This window comes from Engraulis encrasicolus, chromosome 16, assembly GCF_034702125.1.
Source record: "Engraulis encrasicolus isolate BLACKSEA-1 chromosome 16, IST_EnEncr_1.0, whole genome shotgun sequence".
Taxonomy (NCBI): Eukaryota; Metazoa; Chordata; class Actinopteri; order Clupeiformes; family Engraulidae; genus Engraulis; species Engraulis encrasicolus.
In genome coordinates this window covers 655,445-671,101 of record NC_085872.1, presented here as the reverse complement: position 1 = coordinate 671,101, position 15,657 = coordinate 655,445, and the positions used below count along the sequence as shown (strand labels likewise).

Sequence of the window (15,657 nt, the reverse complement as noted above, 5' to 3'; positions counted from 1 at the left end):
CGATTTTCGTGGGGAAGATGACCTGCATCTCGGTGGCATTGAACCACGCCCCCGTGCCTTATTTGGCTCGCTCAGCACGTGCGTCCTCAGTCCAATCGCAATGCTTTATTTTCCCCAGACGTTGGAGATCCCCAGGGTTGGAGATCTTTGAAAAACGGTTCCTGTGAGCTATATTTTTGAAAATACACAGCCCGCCTCTCCCTTCAGCCCTCCCCTCAAAGCCACGCCTTCAAAACACATGAACGCGCATGCAGTGTGTCAAGTGTTCGGATTATCCCGGGAACCCACGAGAGCTCACGAGGCGGGGGGGCGGGCTAGAAACCACGACAAAGCAACTAGCCAAGCTAACTTCCAGCCATGGCACTGTCTCCGGCTACGGTAAGAATGTTCAACATCACAATAAACGCACAGGCCGTCATGGTTGCCATTTCAAGAAATATTGATGACAGTAGATGTAAACTAGATTAGTTATTGAACTTGACTTGATACGTGTTACTTAGATATCTCATTCTAACTTCCTAACACTGATGACAGATGCTATACTGTCATCCCTAGAGAGTAGTTCTAGCCAGTAGCTACAGTACTGACACATGGATTTATTTTGACAGATGTGTACCGCAGTATACATTTTACTATTGTATTTATATATACCCGACACCACAATCCGTAGTGTTTTAGGCTATGACTTCAGATTTCACTTGGGTTGTCGCACGCGCAGACACAGGGACAGAGGGAGTAAAGAAAAACAACCGAACTGATCAACGCTAATGAAATTGTTTTGGCTGACGATATTTTCATATGCTTTAGACCTTCCACGACCACGAGAGCTCCAGCTCTGACTTTCCTGGCCCATCACAATCATAACGACCTAACAGCCCAGTAGGACCGATGGCCAGAGATGGAGGAGGAGGAAGATAGACACATCAGAGGTCGGGGGTATTAGGGAGACTCCAACAGAATTGACGCCCTGCTAACTGTAAGGATGTACATTCATCCCTCAATAACATTGTCCTGCTGTATTCCTCCAGATGTGTAAGTATTGTAATGGATGTTATCACAACGGATGTACTCTATATCGCAACACGAGTAGGCTACACGAGTACACCTGTTGTGATAACCATTACAATAGTTCTACTCCTATGAGTAGTAGTGTGATATTGCTTGTTTGTTGGTACACAACACCAGTGGTAGTTGAAGTACATCCATAAAAGCCCATCTACTTCATACATCTGTGTAACCCCTGGCACAACACCAGTTTATAAGAAATTGACTGAAAACGTTGTATGCATACAATTGGCACATCTTTATATACACAATAATGATTGCTTATGTCCATATTGGTCTTATTGTCAATAGAGTTATTTAGTCCCCATCATCAAATAGAAAATGCACTACATAAAATGTATTTATTGCTTTGCAGGCCTTGATTCAATCATTGAATTTGAAGCAATCCCATCGGTTACTGCAGCGTGCCCTGACCCGTGACCCCAGTTTGATGTTCGACCTGGCACATGACATCTGGTCCTCAGTCACAGCCCAGTAGCACAACCAACCTGGCGCCTCTGCGCAATCTGTAAGGAGATGCCCATGAACATTGAAAGGAAATGCTGTGGTGTTCTCAGTTTTGATAAGACTTTGGGCTGATGTAGGACCAGGTGAGAGAAACGGTCTCTTCAGGCATGCAGCCTACAGACAGTATGGGGCACTTGAACAGGGCTGACGTTGTAATACACAGTACAATACCCAGGATAAGCCAGGGTTACCCTGCTCCACTAGAGCAATATAAAAGTTTTATACAGAGTACGGTATAAAACACACAAACCGGCAGTGTGCAGACTTTTATTATTTTTCATTATCTGTAGGAGCATTCATCTGTACATCTCACCTTTTTGGTTTGGAACCACGTTTGTCTTGTTACCATTGTTTTTTTCATACATAGAAAATAAATGCAACCTGTCAAATGTTCTTCTGATTGTGGTCTTGTGGAATATATAAATTATGTAACCATGCATTTTCAGTCAGAGAATGAATTAAAAAAGCCACACAGTCAAATTGTGTCCACCAATATTTACTGTCATTGAAATGGAAGCAATGGACAATGGACAATTTAAACAATGTATTACACATGACACTAGATACATTACTTTATACTATATTTACAGTTGTCATTACCACACAAAAACTCTGGGAAGGTGGGTAAGTGCAGCAACTGTGAAGGGCCTAGTTTGAGGTTGGAGGCGTCTGTGCTGTAAAAAGATAAACAGAATTAGAAATCACATATCTGACAGTAGCTCCAGTGACATTTTAAATGTAAGTAACCTGGGTTGTTGGGGCAGGGACACCAAAAATAACTCCTTTATCTGGGCTCACCTGGTTGTGAGTGTCTGCGGTCAGCCATCCCTCTTAGGGTAGAAAGTCTTCTGCGCAGGACGGTGCCCTGAAGGTTGACGTTCACAGTATGCAGCCTTCTTGTCCTGGAACTTTTATTGTGCAATTTTCCATATCTGTAACAAGCAATGTGTTAGACTATATTAGGGCTTCATTACATCAAATTACANAGCAGGGTTTTACAGGGTGTTGGCTACAGTCCCAGGACCTAAGTGGACTTGTGTGCCTTGCTCAAGTGCACTTCAGCTGTGGATGGAGGTGTAGGTAGGGAGAGGTAAGGATGGGATTTCAACCTGCTTCTCTATGATCTTAGGACCACCTCTCACCATCAGGTGATGGCTGGCTGCTACCTCAAATTTCATTCATGGCCCTAGTTATGTTCTGTAATCAGCATTGTTTTGACCTTACACAAATAAATGTAAATGCATTCTGCACCATGGGGGGCTGTGAAGACCTTTGAGAATATTTGCAGAACTACATACTGAATTGAGCCATCCGCCTTTCTCTTGGTTGGTGTGTTGAGATGGTGACTGCAGTCCAGGCTTCTTGGATTGGAGGAGAAAAGCTGTGGCTTTTACTGGCATAAGTATGTGGTTGTGGAAGGACTCTGTCGGCTGTTGACCTGAGGGAAAAAAGAGCACAAATTGCATATTAGCACAGAGCCCATGCTTAGACCATAGACAGATAAATCATCTGGCACAATCTGCATGCAACCAACAGAACCTAGAAAGAGAAAGATTAGCAGCAATACACAAAGGGGACAAGTATACAAAAACATGCAAAGTGTTCTGATAAGGTGCATGGAGGTAGTCTGTGTTGATTCCAGCAACCTCAAAGACTGAAAAGTGTCCCAGTGTGTTGAATTGAAAACTTGGCGCGTGCGCGCGCACACATAGGAATATCATAATTTAGTGCAGTGTTTCTCAACAGGGGTGCCGGGGCACCCTGGGGTGCCGTAGGGCCCCCTCAGGGGTGCCGCGGAAACGTGGCTGATAAATGATATAACATAAAACATATTTGTCAAAATTGATAAGTTAATGTTAGTCAGTGGAATCTTTGATCTGCCATTTACACACAATAAAGTAAATATTGGTCATCCCAGCTGCAACTTTGAACGTAGGTCGTGCTACTAGGTTGTGTGTCTCCAAATGTGTTACATTCTAAGCTTGTGTGGTATCGGATGTGATGCTATATGGCTACTTGGTTTGGGGTGCCTTGAAATTTTCCATGAATTGAAAGGGTGCCTCGCCTAAAAAAAAGGTTGAGAAACACTGATTTAGTGTATCAATTACAACTACAGGATCTGTTCGCTTTTGTCAGATAGAACCATTGTTTTTCAAAGGCAGATCATTCCAAAAAGGATAGTAGTATCTGCAACTGGACGAAATTACACCCACAAACATGAATAAAATAAACTACCAGTGTGCGGTGATTCATTCTTCATTTACTTGGCAGCCTTGATATGTTGTGAAACGGGAGCAAGGAACAGCTATGGAAAACACCACACATTGGAATGGACAAAGCAGAACATTTCAATATAACCAGGGTAAAACAAATAATGTACCGGCATCTCCATGTGATCATTCAGTGTAGCCATCACAATAAAGATCTGCCGTGTAGCCGTCATGGTCATTAGGTGGTATTTATCAAATGCAAAACTACCGTCTTCTCAAAAACGACATCAGCGAGTTAACAACATTACACCCACAATCATGTAAACATTTGAAAACCCAAGGCAATCTATTTTGCAATGCTGGAGCGGCGAACAGGTTGTGCTTGTGCTTGCTACTATTACCAGAGTCATACAACAGAGACGTACCAAAGCAAAACATGCAAACGATATATTTTTGTAAACCACTAGAAAGACATGGGCTTTGCTGGTCAAAGTAATGTGTGCGTAAACATGGTAGGTTACTTACTACGGGGTGGATCCGTATTTAGCAACTGAACGCGGATGGAGAAGGGGTGCTTCCGTCCTCCTCCCAGCTGGTTTGTCTGGCTCGTTCGCACAACTAGCAGCAAAACACACAAGAGTAACCGTCTGAGTTACACATAGCAATTCTGAAAACGTGTTCATGTGCACAGAATAAATGCCACAGGGGGGAAAACACAAAAAAATAAAGCGATTGAGGTAGCAGCTATGTTAAGCAAGGTAGCAGCTAGATATGTTGGAGCTTGAGCTAATCCTCTGACCCCTCTCAATAGATACTTCCTTAAAAAAAAGACACCACTGTGTCCTAAACCAATTCACAAAATATTATACAGACAAATATATTATCTCACCTCTCGATTAGAAATATGGTCACCAAAGCGTATTTGAAGCCGCTGCCGTAGCCGACATCTGTGTCCAAGAGTGTCAGGTCCCATTTCAAATTTTCAGCCCGTGTTGGAGTCTGGTTTTGCGAGTCCGATGATAATCCAAGGGAGTATGTTATCCTGACATGGTTCTAGTGTTCCAAAAGCCAAAGTTCTTCCTGTAGCTCTGCAAAAGCCACCAAAGTTTCCAAGTAGCTCAGCCTGCTGCTAACTCTCGTTACCTTGCTACTAGCCGAGTGATGGTGAGCCTTGTCGCGTGTGCATGAATGATGGGGGCGGGGTCGGTCAAGTTCACGAGTCGGTGAACGCGCAGGGAGGAGGGGTGAGTGCTGGCGGTTGATGGACGTGTCAGAAACCAATAGAAGTGATGATGAGTATTACTTCTATTGGTTGCCGTTTTCTTCTGACTACGCCCTCTACACTGGACCAAAAGATTTCGTTTTTTTCCCAAACACTCTATTTCAATGGGTGCTATGGCGTCATGAGGAGTTTTTCAGATGATATGGTAAAATATGTGCCAGAAAAACATCTCCTATCCCACCTTTAAGTGAAAGTGCCATGTATACACATCGCAAAATAACTCTTAATCCGATCTATTTAAATCGCATTTATTAAATCGGACTTAAAAACATCATGTACACGTAGCCAATGTCTCATTGATTACTTTATGGAACTTACGGTTTGTCTGTTACGGTCCACGAAGACAATATCCACGTGAAAACGCAAACGCCTGCAAACCACTGTTTTGACAGAAATACAGTTCACCTGTCGCCTACTCTGTTTTCTTCCCAAAGCGGCATTTAAAAGTATTCCATGAAATCCAACATCAACGTCACTTCAAATAGGTGACAGCATCATGCTCACACATGAAATAACACTTCAGTGAGGGGGGGACATCACTGCTCTCATATTAAAGTGAAAAGAGAATTTCACATTTTAGTTTATTTAATGTAGGCCTATGCAAAATTGCAAATAGCCTATTCATTGAAATCTGTCCAGAAAGGGTTGTAATGTTTGCCTGTTTTTTATGTTTGTAATTTAAAAAAAAAAAAAAAAAAAGTGATTTAAAAAAAAAAAATAGCCTAACAAAAATAGAGATTTTATGTTAAAAAAAATGTGATATGGGATGGACCGATGACCCCCTAAGCTAAATTCGCCTTAGGTCCCCACATTGCTAAATGTAGTGTAAGGGATTATTTTGAAAAGACAGTAACATGTAATCAGCAATGCATTACAGTTTTTCAGTAAATTGCCCAACACTGTTGAAATCCTATGGTACTTTTTCAAATCCAGGCTTATACAGTACATGGTAGGCTTATTGATAAATTGCCTTGACAGGTTATGAGGAGGCCAAGGGGGCGTTTGGGCAAAAAAGGTTCAGAACGGGCATAGACGGACGCATCTGTTGTCCGCCTGCCGGACTTGTTCTTACAGACTACAGTTTACTTTACAATACTGCCATCTTCTGGTTAAAAGGTGCAGAAAACAAAGACGAATACAGTGTCAGTTCTTGTAGGTAGGCCCTAGTTCTAAATATAATATAGCCTATATAATACTGCCATTAATTAAACTATAAATAAATAGCCACGTATTGTAGTTCTAGTTCTAGTAGTTGGTTGTCTGAGGGGGAGGTCTAAGCCAAAAATGTCAGGGCCGTTTTGCTACTCTTTGTTTCTGAGCGTGAATATTCCCTATTTTACTTCTTGTGAACATCCCTAAGCAGAGCAGTGCAATACTGACATATATACTTTCCAGAAAAAAACTTTCCAGAAAACTCAAAAGCAGGGCGAATAAAGCGAATGGCAAAACTTCTTCAGCAACCTCAGTTACTGGTAGCATAGTTCGCGTACACACACTTTTACTCTTAATTATTTACATGAACAACTTCACCATCTTATCAAACACCTTCAAAAAATTATAATTCTGTAATTATACCAATATTCTATCACACCATGATCCATCTGTTTTACAAATAGAAGTGGGTATTTTTTGTTTAAATCTAGCTGTAATCAAGAAATTGGATTGATCTAGATTAAAATGGCTCATTCCGAATATGTGTGCTACCGAAATAATGTCTAAAAGTAAGTCTCTGCCAAGTAGCCAACAACAATTTGGAATGTCCGGAAAAAGAAAGAAACTGTACAGAGTAGATGTTGAAGAGGTTGGTCAAGGAGAAACTGTAGTTAATGATAGAAATATTGACAGCTGCAAAGAAAATCCCCAAAAGCATTACAATATAGGCCTACTGCTAAAAGAAGACTCAGCGAGCAGAGATACACACATGCAAAACATTCATCAGCAGTAAGAATCTGAGGGCCAGATTGAATGTGCAGAGAAGAGATGATCCACAAAATGGACTGATGAGACCTTAAAGGCTAACTTCAGCCTATTTCAACATGCAGTAATGCTCACACTACCCTGGACTTGTCAGTAGGCCTACTTGATATTTTTTTCTCTCTCCTCAGCCTTTTCCGAGATCCTAGTCATTATAATGGGGGCAGGTGTTTGTTTCCATTTTAAAAAAACACCTTGATTTATTCCCAAAAACATCCAAAAGGTTATGCAACATCAGCAGACAACCAGCAAACAGCGATACCTTTTGAGAAAACTTTTGGAGTAGGCCTATGTCAAGATTTTAAAAAATGTAAACAAACACCTGCCCCCATTAGAATAGCTCAGATCTTGGAAAGGGCTGAGCCGAAAAATGCGGCATCACCGAGTACTGACAAGTCAAAGGTAACGTGAGCAATACAACAGCATATTGAAATTGGCTGAAGTGGTCCTTTAATGAATCTCTAAGTCCAGGGAAGGCCAACGTATGGGAAAAGAATGGAACTGCATGTGGAATGAAGCAGATAAGCTCATCTGTGAAGAATGGTAGAGGTAATGACTGTGATGGCCTGGGCATGCATAACTGCTTCTGGAATAGGCTCCTCATTTTAATTTAATTTTCATTTGCGTTAGTAGGCTAGGTCTTGATGTTGTGAAATTAGGCTATGTTGTAATCGCTTCCAGCGTAATCTTTTTTTAGGACTATTATTACTGTCTTTGTGTGTGCGTGTGTGTGCATGTGTGTGCACTTTCTCACGTGAACTCCAGACAACTGGCACCATACGGCAGCCTCCAGAGCTGGTGTGTGAATGTGGGAATGTGTGTGTATTTTGAAAGTGCTTTGTGTCAATTTAATAGTTGTGGTACTGCTCTATAAATACATGCTGTATTGTATTGTATTGTATTTATTGATCATTGTCACAACCCAAGGAATTTCAAAGCGTACAAACACATTTTGCCTGCCAATTTATGGGCAAATGCAAAATGAATGGGGTTTTATTTTTGGTGAGTTAGAATGTCCATACCACCAATGCACCAAAATGTGGCATGGAAATCTACAGGGTATATTGAAGAGTGACGTGTGGGTCACCAGATCAAACAAACAGCTGACAGCAAAGCATCAAGCATCAAGGGCTTCCATAACTCCCATGCAATGCCTCTGCCACTGACTTCAATGTTAAACGCATCATGGCAGTGATTAAGGCAAAGAGATTCCTAACCAAGTATTGAACATTGAAATGTAGAAAGTACCACAGTTCAACTGATTTGATGTGACCCGAATTTCTTTCTTTTTTCGGAGGAAAATTGTGATTATAATATTCTAATTATGTTTCTTTTTTTAGCTGGAAGGCCAAAATATGTAGAAATAAACAAATGAATGATTGGAATAGTTAAAAATGTGGGCAATGAATCTATAATCCATGAAAGTTTAACATTATTGATGGAATTATGGAAATAAATCAACTTTTTGATGATATTCTAATAAAGTGACCTGGAGCTGTAAGGCAAGGCAAGGCAAGGAGAGGTTATTTGTATTGCGCATTTTATACACAGGTGCAATTCAATGTGCTTCACAAAAAATAAAAGTAAAAAGAAAGAAAACAAGAAAAAACATTCACTGCAAAAAATGAAATCTTAGCAAGCTTATTTTTCTAGTTTCAAGTAAAAACATCTAGTCAATCTTATTTTAAGTAAAAATCACCCAATAACTAGTCTTTTTAACTCGAATTTGGAACTAGAAATGAGACTATTTATACTTGTTTTCGAACATTTGTCTATGGGGCAAGATATTTTTACTTGGTGATATTTTTTTACTTGTTGTAAGCAATATTAGCTTGAAACAAGTAAAATAATCTAATCAAGTAAAAATATCTTGCCCCATGGACAAATGTTCGAAAACAAATGTAAATAGTCTCATTTCTAGTTCTAAATTTGAGAAAAACAATAAACAAATCACTCATGTCCCCTGTAAAAAGACAACTTAACATTTTGCTCTTTTAAAGGTTTTTCTCTAGACCTATTGTACGGTGTATTGCATATATTACAACGGATAGGATACATATCTGCACTTTGTAGTAAAAGCAGGAAAATTGGTACACAGTTACTACTGTACGGTGTATTGCATATATAACAACGGATGGGATACATATCTGCACTTTGTAGTAAAAGCAGGAAAATTGGTACACAGTTACTTCTTGATATTGATTAATATTAGAAATAGCGGGATTGTGATTAAAAAGGCATAGGCCTATTTTCAAAATCGCCACCAACCAAAGCCATTAAGCATTTTAAGTATTAAAGTAACACCACATTCAACACCCAGTGACCCAGAAACAACACTGCAACATGTAAGCATTGTAGAATGTGAAAAATTGGAAAAGTGTCATTGTATGTATTTTATGTGTTATGCAACATATTTCATTTTGCCAAAATATCTACAGTTATTGACCACGTCATTGTCATAAAAGAAATTTGGCCACGTCCTTGTGACAAAGTAATAAAAGTGGATGAACGGTCATATGTAAATCCCAGAGGTAAGAAGTGGGCACATGTGTTCACCTATTAGTAGGCCTACTTGACAACTTGGTTTGCCAATTGAAAATACTGATATAAAATCTTTTCTATCTGACAATTACAATTCTTATTTCAATGAGATAAATTATTCATTTGTTTGTGTTCAAATTCATAATTTAGGTGCATCAAAACATTGTGGTGGAAACGGTTGTCACCAGACAGCAGTCAGTAACATGATAAAAACCCATCTGATTTCAGTAGGTCAAGGTTATAACAGCTGTGCTATAAAAAGCCTTTGCAAGAATGATAATAATAATGATGGCCTATGTTATAAACCTTAACTTTCCTTAAACTGACATCATTTAGCCTACCATTACAAAAAAAACAACATGGTTCATTCCTTTATTTGGATGTAGGTGACACACACACGCACACACACACACTAAAATAATGTGTTCTTTGCAACTTCAAATTTCACAATCTTTTGCAGTAATGTGATGATTATATGTTGAATAAAAAGTATGTAACAAACCAAAGCTTTTTAAAGGCTGCCTGAACAGATTGAAGAATCATGGCATCCGATATAGTTTATCTGTGTTTTCAAGGCCAGGTGGACGCCCCACTGGTTCAACAAGTGTTAATAATTAAAACTACCACAGTTGACCTTCAAGGTCTTCCCTTATCATTGAAGTGCTCAATGGTGTTGGCAGTCCTCGACACTGTGGCTGAACACTTTGTCTTTCCGTGTAACAGCATATAACTGTGAATGTCAAACCCAACATTGAAATACATTGTTTTAACTGACACCTGTAGTAAAAGTGATCTGATAGTTCCATGAACTATCAAGGCTTTTGGCTGAACTCAAAACACTGGGCGGGTACTGAAATAATGAGTGGTAACAAACAGCCAGTCATAACCACCAGTAACCTTCTTAACCAGAAGTGACCCTTATTACAGGCAACAAATCTAGGTTACTAGAGTATAAATTGAAAAGCGTCAACCCTGCTCTGATGGTTCATGTTGAAATGAAGACTTCAGATATAATAATGCAACACTGTATTTTTTGTGGAAATATGTTGCTGTGTGTGTGTGTCTGTGTCTTTTTTGTGGAAATATGTTGTTGTGTGTGTGTGTGTGTGTGTGTGTGTGTGTGTGTGTGTGTGTGTGTGTGTGTGTGTGTGTGTGTGTGTGTGTGTGTGTGTGTGTGTGTGTCTGTGTCTGTGTCTGTGTCTGTGTCTGTGCGTGCCGGTAAAAATTAAGGGGAAGGACCTGAATGGCTTAGTCCATTTTCTGCTAAATTAGTTTTTTAACATTTAAATTTGTATCAGGATACCAGGATATTTGATTAATTCAATTGGCTGGTCTGATTTATCATAATTCATACAAGCCATACAACTACATGGCCTACATAATCTGATCTGAAGCCCTCTGGTAGCCTATTCTTCAGAAGTATGTGTTTTGATATTGCAATTCATATTCACAGAGGAGAAAAATCCAGCATAAACAAAATGATGAAGCGATTCTATTTCATATCCTTTATGTGATATGTGTTTATTGTAACACTGAAGCATGCCAGGGAGGGGAAATGTTATTGTGCTTGTCTCAATAATCCTTACGTTGCAGCAATCACATATATCAGACCTTGAAGTGGTTTCCCAACCAGCCGCACAATCAAAGTACAGTCTGCAAGCCCACAGTAAGTGGTGTCCATGGACTCCGGTCAAGGCCATGTAGACACACACACACACACACACACACACACACACACACACACACACACACACACACACACACACACACACACACACACACACACACACACACACACACACACACACACACACACACACTTTGATTTCCTAGAGGCACTGACAACATGACACGAGTACGTCATAACCTGAGGGATTAGCACAGTATATAACCAAGACAGAGAAACTGTGTTGTTCACGGTGAACACTGGTGTACAGGTACTTTTGACATCGCAAGGATGATCAGCATTGCGTTCATATGGGCTGTCGTGGTGGGACTCTGCTGTTGCTTATGGCTGGTTCTAGGGATCCGTAGGAGGTAAACATTGCTTTGGATTGAACATTGCAGCTTGAAAAAAATGTGCAAGATATTTGCTCAATGAAATATGATATTAATATGCATTTACAGACTTAGGCCTACTTGTGCATGTGTAATTAAACCCCCAGTTTGCTTCATTGGACAACTTTTTTTGAACACTTAGGATACCTATTTTAGCTCATGAATATGTTGTTTCTTTGAATATCGATCTGTTTAAAATGTAATAAATTGTAATAAACATAGGCTACCATGCATTTTGACATGATGTAAAAGCTATGATAATCTGTCAGTATTTATGGTAAACTTTTTTCTTTATTTGAGTAATGTTATTATGTAATGATGCTTTCAGACAACCTGGAGAGCCACCGGTGGAAAATGGGTGGATCCCTTACCTTGGTTGTGCCCTACAGTTTGGTGCCAACCCTCTAGAATTCCTTCGCAGCCGGCAAAAGAAGTATGGCCATATATTCACCTGCAAGATCGCTGGTGATTATGTCCACTTTCTGTGTGATCCTTTCTCCTACCACGCAGTCATCCGACAGGGCAGACACCTGGATTGGAAGAAATTTCACTTTTCTACCTCTGTCAAGGTAATACATGTGGAAAAAGAACACATCATAGCAGATATAACTTTCATTCATATTCATTGTTTTTCATATATATCAAATCAAAGGTAGCTAAATAAATATATACTTTTAATCTTAAATAAATGAAATCAAAAGTTAAACAGTATAATGAAGACACTCATGATACTTGGGTTGATTCTGATTCATTTCATCTTTTATTTATTTTAGGCTTTTGGTCACGACAGCATGGATCCAAGTCATGGCTACACAACAGAAAACCTGCACCAGACGTTCTTAAAAACTCTTCAAGGGGATGCTCTACCTTCACTCATTGAGACAATGATGGAGAATCTGCAAACTGTCATGCTACAGTCTGACACGCTCAGCGTCACAAGCTCCAGCTGGGAAGTAGATGGCATCTTTGCCTTCTGCTACAAGGTCATGTTCGAGTCAGGGTACCTCACATTGTTTGGAAAGGAATTGGAAAATGGAGACAAGATTCAAGCTCACCGGGAAGCCCAAAAAGCTCTTGTGCTTAATGCCTTGGAAAACTTCAAAGAGTTTGACAAGATTTTTCCTGCTCTGGTGGCTGGTCTACCCATCCACGTGTTTAAGAGTGCATACAGTGCACGTGAGAATCTAGCAAAGACTATGCTTGCCGAGAACCTAAGCAAGAGAGAGAACTTGTCTGATTTGATTTCTCTTCGCATGCTCCTAAATGACACCCTGTCTACTTTCAATGACATCAGCAAGGCCCGCACACATGTAGCCTTGCTTTGGGCATCTCAGGCCAATACGTTGCCTGCTACCTTCTGGACCCTCCTCTACATGATCAGGTACAGGAAGATTGTACAAGTAGGCTGATGATAAATGTCAAAAAAAGTAAAGTACCATTCACAATGAACTACTTTAAGCCAGTGATTTAAAACATTTAGGGGAAAGTACAGTACTGTAATGTATGATTAGTTTCAGGATCCATTTTGTACTCATCAAATGGACATATGTGACGTAACATATGGACATGTGACTGGACTTGTGGTTGCATTGTTGGGTATGGAGTTGATTTTGATACTAATTACAATCTCACTTCTGCCAATATCCACAGGAGCCCCGAGGCCATGAGAGCAGCTTCTGAGGAAGTGAAAAGGATTCTGGAAAGTTCCAATCAGAAAGCAGATCCAACGAACCCTCAACTGATGATGACTAGAGAGCAACTGGACAACATGCCAGTCTTAGGTAAGATATCACATCAGTGTTGCAATAATAAAATATATCAAAATATTAACAACATAACAAACATTCAATGTAATTTCAAATGTAATGTTTTATTTTATTCTACTTAACAGACAGTATCATCAAGGAAGCTATGCGCCTGTCAAGTGCTTCTCTCAATGTCAGGGTGGCCAAAGAGGACTTTCTGCTTCACCTAGACAACAAAGAGTCCTACCATATACGGAAAGATGACGTATTGGCACTATATCCACAGATGCTTCATTTTGATCCAGAGATCTATGATGATCCATTGGTAGGTGAATTGTTTTGCCTTTTTATTGTTGTTTCAATTGAATATGACAACTGTTGCCATTAAACTAACATCATTTTCTGAACTTGTTTTCCTGATGTAGACCTACAAATATGACAGATTCCTGGATGAAAACGGAATGGAAAAAACAGCTTTTTACAGAGATGGACGCAAGCTCCGTTACTATTACATGCCTTTTGGTTCTGGAGTAACTAAATGCCCAGGACGTTTCTTTGCAGTGCACGAGATCAAGCAGTTCCTTGCACTTTTACTTGCATATTTTGATATGGAGTTGTTGGACTCAAATGTTAAGGTACCCCTCCTTGATCAGACGCGAGCTGGTCTGGGAATCCTTCAGCCAACATATGATGTAGACTTCAAGTATCGACTCAAATCCCAGTTTTGACAACATACTAAATTGTATATTATGAATGTTTTTTTTTGTTTTTTTACCGCTGACTGGGTATGTACATAGACATGGATTTGGACCAAAACTATACAATTGTATGTAATCTTTGTAAAGAGTGCTGTTTGTGACAGCAGATATGGTTTTGATTAACTTTTGTTTTATCAGTAATATTTACTGCGGATATGTTTGTAAATTCTGCCTGTACCAAGCACTGTGCATTCCAATTGTTTTGTTAATGAGATCACAGATGTATATGACATGTTCAATAATAAGATGATGCATGGATTCTCAGTAAGAAGTTCTGTTGTCATTGCATAACTACACCACATCATACAAGAGACCAGCAAGGCAATTATGTGTTTGTAATAATACATTTCTGAATTCTACATTCAACAAATCAACACAAAAAATAACACAGGCTATAGTATATATACATTTCAAAAAGTTATTAAAATATGATGGAAAAGTAGTAGTTTGTCAGTGTTCTGTTCATCCATAGCACTAGACAGTAGTTTATAAAGACAGTATGATTTTTTTATGGTCTTCTTGTTTGCTGCCAAATCTCACTTTGAACTTACTGACAGTTTCTGCAATGAGGTAATGATGGAACTGTTTGTAATTGCCTGTACCTGAGATAAAGGGTAGGGTAACTTTGGTTCAGCCATGCACGCTGAAGTACAATAACTAATGTGTTCAGGGGTAGGAGGTTACTGCAATTAAAATTATGATATTTGCTACTTGAAATATTATTGACAGCACAGCTAACATTCACTGAAATTAATTGAACTCTGAAGGTTTTGGAAGGAATGGACTGCATGTTTAGGCCCGTGAATAGACAAGAGGGGTGTCACAGGCATGAAAGGTTATTCTTGGTCGTGTTGGTTTGTTCTGTGACTAAACATTGAGCCTCACGTGCATGTGTTTGATTTTGTCAACACATGGGTTTTAAACTTTTATTTGTTCCAGCAATGGGCAAATCGGTTTACAGTCCTCGTCTCCATAAGTAGGTCTAACACAGAAGCAGTAAATACGACAGATAAAAAGGTAGACAAGACAAACAATGAAAAGCATGAAAGAAAAAAATGAAGTCGTAGGAAAACAGCGGCTTGTCAGCGCCCATCCAAAACACACACAATAAACAACTACAACACATCCTGACCTGTTAGTGATAAAATGTAGTATAGGCCCACTCTTTACTTTTACCATTTTAATAACATGATGGTTGCAACAGGGGTAAATGAGTGAGACTACCTCAGTTTTGTTTTCATTGTATAAGAGTGCCACCTTGAGGGCATTACTGTAAATTCACTGCATAACGCATGGTCAGTCTGACTGATCATACTTCAGCCTTTTTGGACTGCCTGTTTGTTCCACAGTACACTTAATCTGTGACATTCTGATGTTCTATGACATTCTATGACTGACCAAACTGTTAAACTAACAAACAAATGAAAAAGTTTTTTTCAAAAAACTTCCATGAAATGGAATCTTACATAACAACTCCAATAAAAAAGGTATCAAACAGGCGTGGAACAATATTCACA

At 39.4% G+C, this 15,657-nt stretch overlaps 1 protein-coding gene and 2 long non-coding RNA genes across 5 annotated transcripts; 2 read left to right on the top strand and 1 right to left on the bottom strand.

The window, feature by feature from the left end:
* Positions 1 to 142: 142 nt before the first annotated feature.
* On the top strand, positions 143 to 1,965 carry LOC134464897 (uncharacterized). Its single transcript, XR_010038092.1, has 3 exons — positions 143 to 378; positions 808 to 976; positions 1,421 to 1,965. It is a non-coding gene; the product is annotated as an uncharacterized LOC134464897 (long non-coding RNA).
* Positions 1,966 to 2,051: 86 nt separating this feature from the next.
* On the bottom strand, positions 2,052 to 5,171 carry LOC134464895 (uncharacterized). Of its 3 annotated transcripts, XR_010038091.1 has the most exons (5): positions 4,672 to 5,171; positions 4,308 to 4,400; positions 2,871 to 3,010; positions 2,371 to 2,504; positions 2,052 to 2,246 (listed from the first exon to the last, which is right to left on the bottom strand). It is a non-coding gene; the product is annotated as an uncharacterized LOC134464895 (long non-coding RNA). The 3 variants fall into 3 exon arrangements; XR_010038089.1 differs by lacking the exon at positions 4,672 to 5,171 and having other exon boundaries at positions 3,808 to 4,583; XR_010038090.1 differs by lacking the exon at positions 4,672 to 5,171 and having other exon boundaries at positions 4,308 to 4,583.
* A 6,298-nt stretch (positions 5,172 to 11,469) lies between these two features.
* Positions 11,470 to 14,582, top strand: LOC134466194 (cytochrome P450 7A1). Its single transcript, XM_063220089.1, has 6 exons — positions 11,470 to 11,616; positions 11,966 to 12,206; positions 12,411 to 13,018; positions 13,288 to 13,418; positions 13,529 to 13,707; positions 13,808 to 14,582. The coding sequence occupies exons 1-6, from the start codon at positions 11,537 to 11,539 to the stop codon at positions 14,108 to 14,110; spliced, it is 1,542 nt and encodes a 513-aa protein (XP_063076159.1). The 5' UTR covers positions 11,470 to 11,536; the 3' UTR covers positions 14,111 to 14,582.
* Positions 14,583 to 15,657: the final 1,075 nt, after the last annotated feature.